We start from the raw sequence: 12,304 nt of genomic DNA on the forward strand, positions 1-12,304 counted from the left end.
TCATAAAAACCATTTAAGTTACAAGTGTTATCTATGTATATACTGCACGAAATGCATTACTAATTTGTTTTTGTTTTCAAAAACCAAGAAAACCAGGGAAATTTTAAACCTTTTAGAATTTTATGTATATTCACATTTTTAATACATGTATTATGCAGACAAAGCAATTAATCTGTCTCATGTAATCATGCATTTCTCTGACGCAAACGCTACTTTTGAAACTGTGTTTAGCACATCAATGTTTGCAGTAATGTGGGTGATAAAAGGGTATGTATTTAGGTGTTAAGAACAACGGCTAATTCATGAAAGAAAATCTTAACAATCGTTTGGACTATTTTATTTTGTTTGTTTGTTGGGGTTTAACGTCCGAGCAGCAATATTTCAGCTATATTCAGACGATGAACATGAAATTGATGATAAAATGAACATGAAATGATGATGAAATGAAAAAGGGATGGGACACAAGGACCATGGGGTCGACAAATTTTGATTGCCACTGGAAATAGGGAGAGGTGGGTAGGGTCGGGCAATTTAGCCTCCTGTGGCGGAGCCCTATGGTTCCTACTCCGGGAGAATACCACAGTAGGGTTCTTTAACGTGCGAGGAACGTGGCATCTTTCCCAACACGGCGCACCACTATGGTTTGCGGTCAGGTTTTCCGTATTATAGCCTGACAATCCCAGCATGTAACATGCCAGGGGTACCCCATTCCACCATCTGGGGCACACATCCCAGTTGCTATTCGTTTGTCCAATTTCAAAATTCGTTTGTACGATATAAAAATTCGTTGGAACCTTTTGTGTCTTTTTTAATCGTTTGGGTAAATTTAAATTCGTTTGTATGATTTCAAAATTCGTAGGCACGATTTTTACCTACGATGTCAAAATTCGTTTTTTACGATTTTAAACATTCTTTTGGACGATTATAACATTTGTTTGGGGGTTTATATTCATTTTTATGATCTTAAAATGTGTTGGTACTGTATAAAGTTAATAATTTGCAGGACCAATGATAAAAAACTGTGCAGTACTTGTATGGGGAAACATCATTCCCAGTCTATGGATTATGGGTGAGTAATCAAGGGAACCAAGGTTATAGCGGTAATCAAAAGAATATAATCCAGGGACAAAGACCAGAAATGGAAAACAGACATACACAACAAAGGACATAAAGTAACTAAAATCATACATACAAATTAACAAAAGCAAATGAGCAACTCGGACTCCACTAAAAACTGGGAGCCTGGATCAGGTGCACCGGTAGGGTAAGATGCGGAATGGGGATAGTGTATGGGGTGTGGATTTTGAATGGGGGGATAGGAAAATAAGTTTTCAATGTATTTATTTATATGAAATATATATCAAATAACATGTTATATGCTGAAGAATTCAAAAATATATAATTTAATTTGATAATGTTTATATTCAAAAAAGAAAAATGCAATGGGGATTCTATGGAGGAATGGAGAATTTTCTATGGGACATGAGGAATTTTCTTTTGACGTTGCGTACGTTGTTGGTGTCACATTCGATTGAACCGGGCTGGTTACGAAAACCGAAATATTGCTATTAGAATGTGGAATTATCAAAGGCAATATAGATATTAAAATGGTCGAAAATGGTTGTTGTTTTAGGATTAAAATCATCAATCTTTGAAAGATGCCATTAATTGTGGATGCAAAACACTATTCGATCACAAGAACGTCCATTTTCATATGTGGGCGGGTAACATTAAGAAATGCTTGCTTCCCATTTCACCAATATATCTAAGTTGTTTCTTGGCGTATTTTGATAAAACAAACTTCTTTTGAAAGAGCAGTTTGTGCTGCAGACAATATCATATTTTTCATGACATAATGATAAGATTAAAGCGTATTACAATATCACAAATATCTCCCCTTTGATGTGGACATTGTAAAAATGGAAAGATACCGATTTGAAGGCAAGATGTAAGACATTGTTTTTAAAGTAATGCGAACAGCTTTTTTTAATCTGGACTTTTATTAACCATATTGACAATTTATTACATAACCCCAATGAAAATATATATAAAATGTTCATTCAGTCTTGCTGTTGAAACCCTTTTTGTCCGTATTTCAATTATGTCACTTTCTTGCTTACGGTTGTAAAATATAACAACGAATAGTATTTTTGCCAAAGTATATTCACGCATTAAGGACTATATAAATGTTCAGAATATCTAATGAGTTTTATTGTCTAATAGTAGATAAATACGCACGTATGTTGTGATGTCACGTTGTCTTTTTGATGACGTTCTCTATACGTTGCGTGCTACCCAGTCTTTTTCAAAAGCCTTTTTCGTTAGCTTTGAGTGAAATAATAACTATGAAATATGGAATTTTACATGTATATATGCTGCAGATAGTATATTCTAAAAATAATGGTACTTGGTTGAACATGTATCTAAGCGCAGCATTTTGTCGGTGTCTAACCAAAATGTCACAACATCTAAAATTTGTATATTTTTTTTTATTCATGCGTACACCATGCGAAATTAGAACGAATTGTTCAAAAAGGCAAATGGTGTTTAGTCGATTTCTTCATATACTTAAACATGTATTCATCCTCCTCTAAGGTTTTATCATTTCATTTTTACTTTGGCTTAACAAAAATGTCACAAAGCGCATTTTTGACGTTTCCAAAGTAACGTTCTGTTTTGCGACGTAAAAACTCTTTTTACGTCAATTTTAAAAACAATAAAAAGTATTGAAAAGTTACAATACGAGATTAAATTATTACGACTCTTGACGTAATGAATAAAAAAATAATGAAAGAAATGCTGAAAAGTAAACAGGGAAAAGGACCCCCCCCCCCCCTTTGTGTGCACTCCTGTCTGTTCATATGCAATGATGTCCTGGTGAAATCGGGATCAGCGTGCCTGCATGAAAGTATTTTGAAATGTGTAGACACGTGCTTACACATTCGCTAGTGAAATATTGTAAAATCAACGTATTTTATGATCATCTTATTACCTCTTGACAATTATTTTAGCTATAAGATATAATAAGCTGTACAAATATTGCAAAAATATTTTTTTTATTTTTTTTTTTCAAATGGGACGAAAAACCAAAAAAAAAAAAATTATTCTGGTGTGGCCTTTTTGACCCCTTATAACTCGAAAACCGTATGAAATAACCGAAATCTGATTGAAAAATGCAGGCAGGATTATTCATGAGGAATCCAATGAAGAATCCAATGAAATAAAAAATTTCGAAATCGGACAAAAAAAAGTTATGAAAATGTTTTCAGGCGGTGCCCAACTTTGACCCCATTTAACTTGAAAACGGTCCAACACACGTAAAATCTGCTGTACATTTGTTTAGCCGAATTAAATAAAGAACACATTAAAAATAGAATATTAAAAATCAAAAAAGAAACCAATCTACATGGGTTTTAATAAAATACGTATTTTTACCCTTTTTGGTCCCTTTTTCTAAAGTGGCAGGGGCAACTAAGTCCAAATTAAATAGGAATCTTCTTAGTTTTTGGTAAAATCATATCAATATTTCAGAACAATTCGTCAACCACAACTAAAGTTATCGCACGGAAACGAAGTGTCCCAAGACCACGACGACGCGGACGACGACTGCGCCATGACATTATACGACCGCAAGTTTTTTCGTCGTATAAAAAAAAAACGGGAGACTTCGCTCTCAAATTTTCTCAAAGCGGGAGATTTGCCAAGGTTTTGTTTTCTCGAAATGTTTAGCAACATACCTTATAAAATTCCAAAACGAGTACATGTATTCGGAAATATCAATATACATCTAAATATCAATGTACATCTACATTAGATGTATAAAACCAAATAGGAAAGATTTACTTTATATGCTTTCACAATATGATTTCCGGGGGGTGCTACTGACTTTTTTGCTTGTAGGTTTGTTAGTGAGGTACAAATATAGACTTTGCCAATGAGACAATCATCCACCAAATGTCAAGCAACGAACAATTAAACTTCTACAGGTCACCACACGGTCTTCAATGGTCAAGAATTTACAGTGACGGAACCCAAGATTCACAAAAGGACCAAACCAAGTGCCCAGAATTTTTTATTCATGTTTTGCTTTTTTTTCTATTATGGTTGTTTTTTTTTTTATTCGGTTAAGCTAAATTGTTTGTGTAGGTCCGTCTCTGATTCCTGTTTTCATGATTTTGTCATGTACTTGAACCTTGATGTCTCTAAATTGTCCTTTAACGCTTCGATATTATTTGCCGATAATTAGTTTAATTGCCGCTCCATATATGATTTTTAGAGTATGTTTTGCATTATATTGTCTGTCCTGATTTTATCTATTTTGTCTGTTTCGGACCTTTGTCAGTTTGCTTTGAGCTTTCCAGTTTTAACTATCAATGACTATTCGTGTAAAAAATATTTTATGGTTGAGATTTCTTTAAAATCTGCCTTGTTTGAGCTGTTATATTCCACCATTGGATCTTTTTTTTCTTTGAAAAAAAAATAAGTACTATTCTAACTAAGATTCGCGGTCGGAAAGCCTACATATTTTTATTTTTTGATATTTTGTTTGAAATGTTATATCAAACAAAAATGCACATGTGGCTTTTCATATGACCCTGATTCTTAGGAGATATAAACTACAAAGAATGTACTATATAATACTAGATTAAGGGAGATAACTCTGTAAATGACGCTGAAATACAATCATGAGGAACTATTGAATTTTCGATGTGAATTGTCTCTTAAGAACAGACAGATAAGAATGGATCATATAGACACATAAACAACTTAATAACAAAATAAAAATGTGTAGCCTTTTTTGGGGTGTATCACATATTACAGAATTTGCATGATTCTTACAGACTGCTACTTTTATAGAAGGCCACGACAAAGAGCAAACTTCAGCGGAACCTGTCTAAAAAGAACCTCTTTTGAACTTTTAAACTGGTAAGGTTTAGACAAGTGTTCTGTATTACCAAAGTAATTAATATATCCAAATTGACACATAAAGGGACATAAAATTTTGTTGCCAAGATTTCGGGTGCATGGTTCAGTTCAGACAGGTATCGCTGCATTATATTTTATAAAAGATCATTCCAAACGAAAATTTATGTAACATGTTTATATATATATCGCCGTCTTGGCGTCCTATCGTCACTGCTAAAAAGAAATATTTAATGCACTAAATGTATTGATATTTTTATTATGGAAATTCTAATCCGTAATATGTTAATGATCTAATTTTCATAAAAATTTTATGTAAAAATTTAATCTTTGTATCCTTTTCCACATCCAAATTTAACACTGCAGCCATGTCCTCCACCTGACCTTCCTAATACTCCGCCACTGACCCCTCCACTAACACCACCACTTACTCCTCCACTGACACCACCGCCAATACTTCCGCCTAAGCCGCCTCCGAGTCCACCTCCTAAACCACCTCTAACACTACCTCCTAAACCACCTCCAACAGAACCACCCAAACTACCTCCTAAACCACCATCAACAGTGCCACCAACTCCACCTCCTACACTTCCACCGAGACTTCCTCCAAGACCTCCTCCAAGACCACCTCCAATACCTCCACCAACACTAGCAGTGCGGGTGATGGAAGCTTTCACTTTGATCCCTACTCCTCTAGAAGCACCACCTGACAGACCTCCACCGAGACCGCCACCAACAGTGCCTCCGATACCTCCACCGACTCTACCGCCAAGTCCTCCTCCTACAGTACCACCGACGCCCCCTCCGATTCTACCTCCTAGACCTCCTCCAACAGTGCCACCGACTCCTCCGCCTATACCACCACCAAGTCCACCTCTGATTCCACCACCAGTCGCTCCACTAATTCTTCCACCGACTTTTCCACCAAGAGATCCACCGAGACCACCTCCGAGTGATCCACCAAGACCTCCTCCAACAGAACCTCCGAGGCCACCTCCGATTGATCCACCAAGACCGCCTCCAACAGAGCCTCCGAGTGATCCACTGGTACCACCAGATAATCCACCACCAATAGAGCCTCCGAGTGATCCACTGGTACCACCAGATAATCCGCCACCAATAGATCCCCCAAGTGATCCACCAAGTGATCCACTAGTACCACCAGACAGACTTCCGCCGATTGAACCACTAGTTCTTCCGGTTAAACCACCGAGCAATCCACCGCCTATTAATCCACCACCGCCGCCACCACCACCTCCACTACCACCACCTAAAATAGAAGGCATCCTAAATGGTAATTGTATGGTTTATTAAATCTAAATAATCATATCAGTGTAATGATATCAGAAAGCCATGTTAGTATATAAAATATGAAATTGATATGAAACTTCCTCTTAATTGACACTAAAATATTAGTAGCTTGAACAGACTGGAAGAACGAAACGAATAAACTTTAATTCAGAAGCAACTAAAAATGTGAATGCTAGTTTACTTACAGCATGCTCCTGATCTTTTCCTTCTGTAATCTGAAAATACAATGTAGTAAGGTGTATTTTAAGTGTCAGAGATTTTAAATCTGGACTATTCTTTGTCTATAACTACAAATTCTATAAATATGTCTTTTTATTTGTGCTGACAAATAACTGGGAAATCTAATAATTGTACATTTAAGTACAAATTGAAAAAAAAAACAATTATATTTTCCTCACACATCCTTCTCCCCACCCACCCCCCCCCCAAAAAAAAAAAATGGGCTTATTTTCAAGTTACGTAGTATTCTTTTTAAGTATATATGTTTTTGGTGTTGTTTCCTAGAAAATTATTGTTGAAAAACATTGCGTAATTGGTCGGTCTTTGAAAACTTTATAGAGCATTGGAGATGTTAGTAAACAAGATCATAAAGTAAGCCTGTGCCTTCCAAAATAGGTTTGAGAAGAAACGCCTCGTTTTGACGCATTAGTTAGCTAGAAAAGCTCTCAAAAAAGTAACGTAAGTTTTTTTTCACCTTGAATGTTAAAAAAATCGAAGTGGAACATTTATTAGAGGGAATGAAGTCCCATCCAAGAGGGGGTTCCATTGGGGAGGGTGTGGGGGATTGGCACCCCTTCTTTTATTGGCAAATTTGTCATTTTCATTTGTAAAATTGACAAAATTGGGAAAGAATGCTATAGCACCCACTCCCTTTTCTCAAGAATCCCGACTGGCACCCCTCATTTTCAAAGTGCCTGGATCCATCCCTACATCCTACCCTTTCAAGGTTACAGACCACCAATTCAACCAATGAGCATTTGGAACGTACACAAAAATAGTCCTACGCAGAAATTACCCCTGTTCCTCATAGTGATGTGAAAAAAAAAAGTTCTCATTTTACTTAAAAAAAAATTAAACAGTTTCTGGAAGGAAAAACATTTCTGTGCATTTTATATGTGCATTTTGTGATGTGAACCCTAGTCTCCATAATGATTTCTAAATATACCCCTATCTTGTGAAAACACTGGGATTTCCCATGCTATTTATAGACCCTTCACTTTCGGTGACCAGTACTGCACTGCAAGTCTGCTAACCCCACATGCCATTCTAAGGATTGTGAGCTGACACATGTAGAATTATGCTGATATATAGTCATCTGCAGGTTGAAGTCCTGAGAAGCCATTGAATTTTGTGAAATTAGCATAGAAGCCTATGGGAAGTGGAATTAGTGGTTTCTAGCCTTAAAATTTCAGAAATTTGCTCTTTTTTTAGTGAAAAACAAGACCACAGAGGTGGATTAATCTTAAATTTCTATATCCATCGCTGTTTCATTATAGATATTATCAATAGTTGATAAGAGAGAGAGAGGGGAATCTGTTTTTGAAAAAAAGATAACACACAATACCCAATACACAAACCCACTTACAGTGTGCTGGATCATAGTAGTCCGGATCTACCGCTAAGGTGCACACCATCAAAACGCTGAATGCGGTAAGGAACTTCATTCTTAAAACAAATAAGATGAGTTAATTCTACAGTAACATATCTTTTCGTTTGTGTTGTTAGATCAAATATGATACAAAAATTATAAAATTCTAAGTCTCGTTAGATATATTTTAAAATTCCTAAAACAACAGACCAAGAAATCATGTCCAAACCAGTTTGTGCTTAAACAGGAAGCATGCCAGCAAAGCATTGAGTCGAAAGGAACGGTAAAAAGGAAAGTCTGTAAAACAAATGACAGTATCACCGGTAAAACCGGAAAGTTAGAAGCCAGGTTATGACTTGGTACAGGCATTTCCAAAATGAAAAGTGCGTTAAACCAGGTTTAGTAGCGCTTATTATGGTTAATTATTTCTTCATATCTGGACTCTGATTTGGCCAAATATCTGTAAAACCAACCAATAAACTAAGTCCAAAAAAAGGTTTCAGTATTAATAATGCCTTTAAATAAGCAACGACCCCATCGTACAAAAAAATGTAAAAAAAAATGAATATGCCATCAGGCTTGATAAATGTTCAAGCCCGTAAAAGATCTGGCTTATATTGTACTCTTTCAACGTAAGAGGTTGGAATTCCGTTAGTGTGGTATCAAGTCAGAAAATATTTTGCCGGCAATCTCTGGCATTGCTGGAGTAGCTTAAATTACTGAAGTATATAGAAATAATTCAAATTCTTACCTCGGGATGGATTAAGATCTGCAACAAAAGTCTGTCCTAGGAATCAAACTGATAAAACTGATGAGGTCCAGCTATTATATACCTTTGTTGTATATTTGTTATTTATGCTGGCGCATGTTCGCTGCTGCCATTACATGTGTACTTTTACGTTCATGCGTAAATTTACACACCGATTTAATGACGCAGGTGTCGTCTGATGCAAAAGTTGTGTTTTTCAACGGAAATGAAGTTACCTTTAGCAGCTTTTTGAGAACTGTTTTTCTTAATTATCTTTTAATCGAACTAAATCTCCATTGTTGCAAAAATTCCCCTTTTTGGTTTGGAAATTCTTTGTTGCTGAAACAATAAAAATTAAATTGCAGCATTGACAATTTTCATGTTGAAATTACAACAGTCAACACCTAATGTAAAAACATATATAAATTGTGTTATTAATTATTTAATAATATTAACATTTTTGACATAGAACAATATAACCTCATTATTCTTTTTCGTGTTGCTAGTCATTCCATAGGATAAAATGGTTTGATCAGCAAAAAAAAAAAATGTTCGAAGATTGTTTTCATATATGGACTGGGGTTATCATGTAGGTGCTTGTACCGTGGAGCAAGAGATAGTTCGTATACATCACGCTTCAGACTGTCTTTTTCACAATTCAGCCTCATGACTTAGGAATTACAAACGCGACATAGGTTGGCCTACATTAAATTAAGACGACACAACAGCAAACTGGACTACAATAGATTCTAAATTTTAAATTTTATGCGCAATTGTTTTTTAATCGTTTCTAATTCGATTTAGTGGTCAGACGGACTAATGCTTTGATTTAATCAAAGTACTCATGTACTGAATCAATTTATATCGTCCATCAAGTAATCTTTAAATTGCGAAAAAAATTGGATAAGAGGGAAGTACGGGAATCGAATTCAAATGTATCTTAACATAAGCTAGCTACGTCCTTTATTTGATAAGCCTTATAGCTTAAGTGCTACAAGTTATCGCATTGACACTTATGTGTCATTTGAAGTGCTTAGCTTCTTAGGCATCTAGTTTCAGACACACGTACATTTACATAAACGCCAAAGTCTTAGAATACAATTTCAACAATTATGTAAGGTGAAACAACACAAGCCATGCACTTTTAAGTCCCTGGAGCATATGAAGCGCTAATATATTTACACATGGCCAAAGTAGCATAAAAGAATGATTATTACAGACAAGCAATATCACCAGACACCATTCCAGAGAAATGCATTATCGAAATTCCTATGCCATCGTCTAAGCAAAATTTTATTTTCATTTGCATCTCCGGGCTTCTGGTGTCATGAGGCGGTAACCATAATAAAAATACACGATACGATGAGTGATACATCGGGATGGTTTCGGGGGTTATGCTATTCTTTTGTGAAACATTTGGCAAAAAAATGAGTGGCAAATGATAGCATGGTACCCTTTTCTTTATATAAGTTTATTGATCTGATCCACTGTCCCGTTTTTTGTAAATATTTGGTTTCGCCAGGTCCTGCATGAAATGTCAGAAGACAGCTTCATCATTCCGACTATTTATACCCTCGCACGGTTTTCATTACTATCTATAGTATGCGTCTAAATAGACACCTTGAATATATCGACAGTGAACGACTGATTGCATTGAAATAAACAGGTACTGATAAGAGATTAGAGGCCAACTGTTTTTAATTGGATCGTTGTTCGTGCAAATGTACAATTCTAATTAATCAGCATATTGAGTTCGCAGTAAAAGTTGTTTATAGCAGAATTAAATTTGATATATTAGAAATACAAATGTACCTATAAAATGGACCTAACTATCTACATCTGCCAATGGGACTATTATATTGCGGTAGTGTAATATAATTGTAGATGCTATCATGCTTTACAAATCTAAAGGCTCTGGCGACTGCTATATCTAATCCTGATCTTCAAGCTAAATTGATAAAAATCAAATTGCAAAAGCTACTGTCATTTTATATACTATATATAAGTTCAAAATCTAATGAATTTCTTTTTTTTTTCAAGGTTCTCAACGAGAAGCTTAATGTACATCCTCAATTTATATATGTCAGAATAATTGTGAAAACTTTCACATAGGTCCAATGTCACTGACTGTTAGAGACTCAGATTACAAAAACTATCTACCATATACAATTATGACTGTCAGACGTGCGGACGGGGTTGAGTATATATGCGCGATTTCTATCTACTTAAATTGCATTTGTTGTTAGTAATTTCCGCATGTTTCGACCAAAACAATATAATTTAGTTTTACAATTTTAAAGTTGAAATTTCCGTATGCATGATACATGTATTTGAAAAAAAAATGTTAACGTGGCATGTGCTCTCCTTCCGTGGTTCATGTTAAAGTTTCAATAGTGCTGTGTGTTGTAAGTTAGTTCCAAAGTCATGATAGTAAATTTATTTTAACTATATAAAATTGATTTTTAACTTGATATTTCTGTACTTATGTGATAAACCTTTCAATTGGGCGCCATTTAAATCAAACAATTTATTTGCATGACACGGGCTATGTATTTCTTATGTTTCTTTTGCAGAACTGAGTTTCAACGGGTGCCAGAAATATGTATTGCGATGTCTACTTCAGTGGGGTCCCATCAATCTGGTTCTACACCGAAAATGCATTTCAATGTTTGTGATGTCATGAGACGGGCATTGTCCTTTTGCGCCAATTGGATAAAAAAATCGTAGTTGAATTGCACCAAAAAAATTCCGTGTGGTCTTTTCCGCCAGAAAAAGACTACCTTTTGCGCCAAATACAAATAAGGAAATCAAATATGAAAAAATTAAAAATCTAAAGTTAAAACGATCATAAAATTAAGATGATCATCAAGTCCTGTCGCTTCCATCTTAGTCAGTCAAAGGCGTCTTCTCATGTAATACTTAATTTATATGTTGACATTTTTAACTTGATACTTGTATGTACTATTCAATGTGGAGAGAAAATTTTATAAAACCTTTGTTTAAATGTGGAGATACAAATGATCCCTCTTGTTATAGGGGCATAGCTTTGTCTAGTTGTATGAGTAAATTATTTACTAGAATTTTATTCAATAGACTTGAATGTTTTCTCGAAAAAAAATAGTATCATTTGTTCAGAACAAAAAGGTTTCAGAAAAGATATGAGAACAAGTGATCATAAATTTATAATTAAATCACTTATTGACAAATATTTTAAGAAAAATAAATATATTTATGCTTGTTTTATTGATTTAAAAAAGCATTTGATACGGTCAATAGAAACACTTTGCTTTACAAATTTTTTCGATTAAATATTAGAGGTCACTTTTTCAACATTTCAGAGAGTATGTATAAACAGATTTCATTTTGTGTTTCTTTTCCTAATGGATTAACTGACTGTTTTGAAACTAATATCGGTGTTAGGCAAGGGTGTATATAGAGTTGTACACTATTTTCTTTATAAATAAATGATTTAGTTGATCACTTCATTTTGATTGTGAACCTGTCACATAAGATGGAAAGTCTGTATTTTGTCTTCTTTACGCAGACGATATTGTTTTGATGTCAGAAAGTTCAAATGATTTACAAAAATCTCTAGATATTTTGAAATCGTACTGTGATAGATGGAATCTGGAGGTAAATATAAATAAAACCAAGATAATGATTTTTAACAAATCTGGTAGAATTCTTAAAAATGTTCCTTTATTTTACGATAACCAAGTTTTACGTCATGTGAA

The 12,304-nt window shown here is 34.8% G+C and overlaps 1 protein-coding gene across 1 annotated transcript; it reads right to left on the minus strand.

Annotated features, from left to right (window-relative positions):
* Window positions 1–5,192: 5,192 nt before the first annotated feature.
* Window positions 5,193–8,695, minus strand: LOC148620686 (uncharacterized). The gene is made up of 4 exons (XM_088573924.1): window positions 8,574–8,695; window positions 7,820–7,899; window positions 6,420–6,449; window positions 5,193–6,193 (listed from the first exon to the last, which is right to left on the minus strand). Exons 2-4 carry the CDS (start codon window positions 7,896–7,898, stop codon window positions 5,247–5,249), a joined length of 1,056 nt encoding a protein of 351 aa, XP_088430050.1. The 5' UTR covers window position 7,899; window positions 8,574–8,695; the 3' UTR covers window positions 5,193–5,246.
* Window positions 8,696–12,304: the final 3,609 nt, after the last annotated feature.

Source organism: Perna viridis, chromosome 3, assembly GCF_037379345.1.
Source record: "Perna viridis isolate PV_CMFRI_1.1 ecotype Kerala chromosome 3, ASM3737934v1, whole genome shotgun sequence".
Lineage (NCBI taxonomy): Eukaryota > Metazoa > Mollusca > Bivalvia > Mytilida > Mytilidae > Perna > Perna viridis.

Coding starts and splice junctions, on each gene's coding strand:
- LOC148620686 (XM_088573924.1), bottom strand. CDS start 7,898: ATGAAGTTCCTTACCGCATTCAGCGTTTTGATGGTGTGCACCTTAGCG. Junction 6,450..7,819: donor CTACTATGATCCAGCACACT/GTAAGTGGGTTT, acceptor TTGTATTTTCAG/ATTACAGAAGGAAAAGATCA. Junction 6,194..6,419: donor GAAAAGATCAGGAGCATGCT/GTAAGTAAACTA, acceptor CTTCTATTTTAG/GTGGTGGTAGTGGAGGTGGT.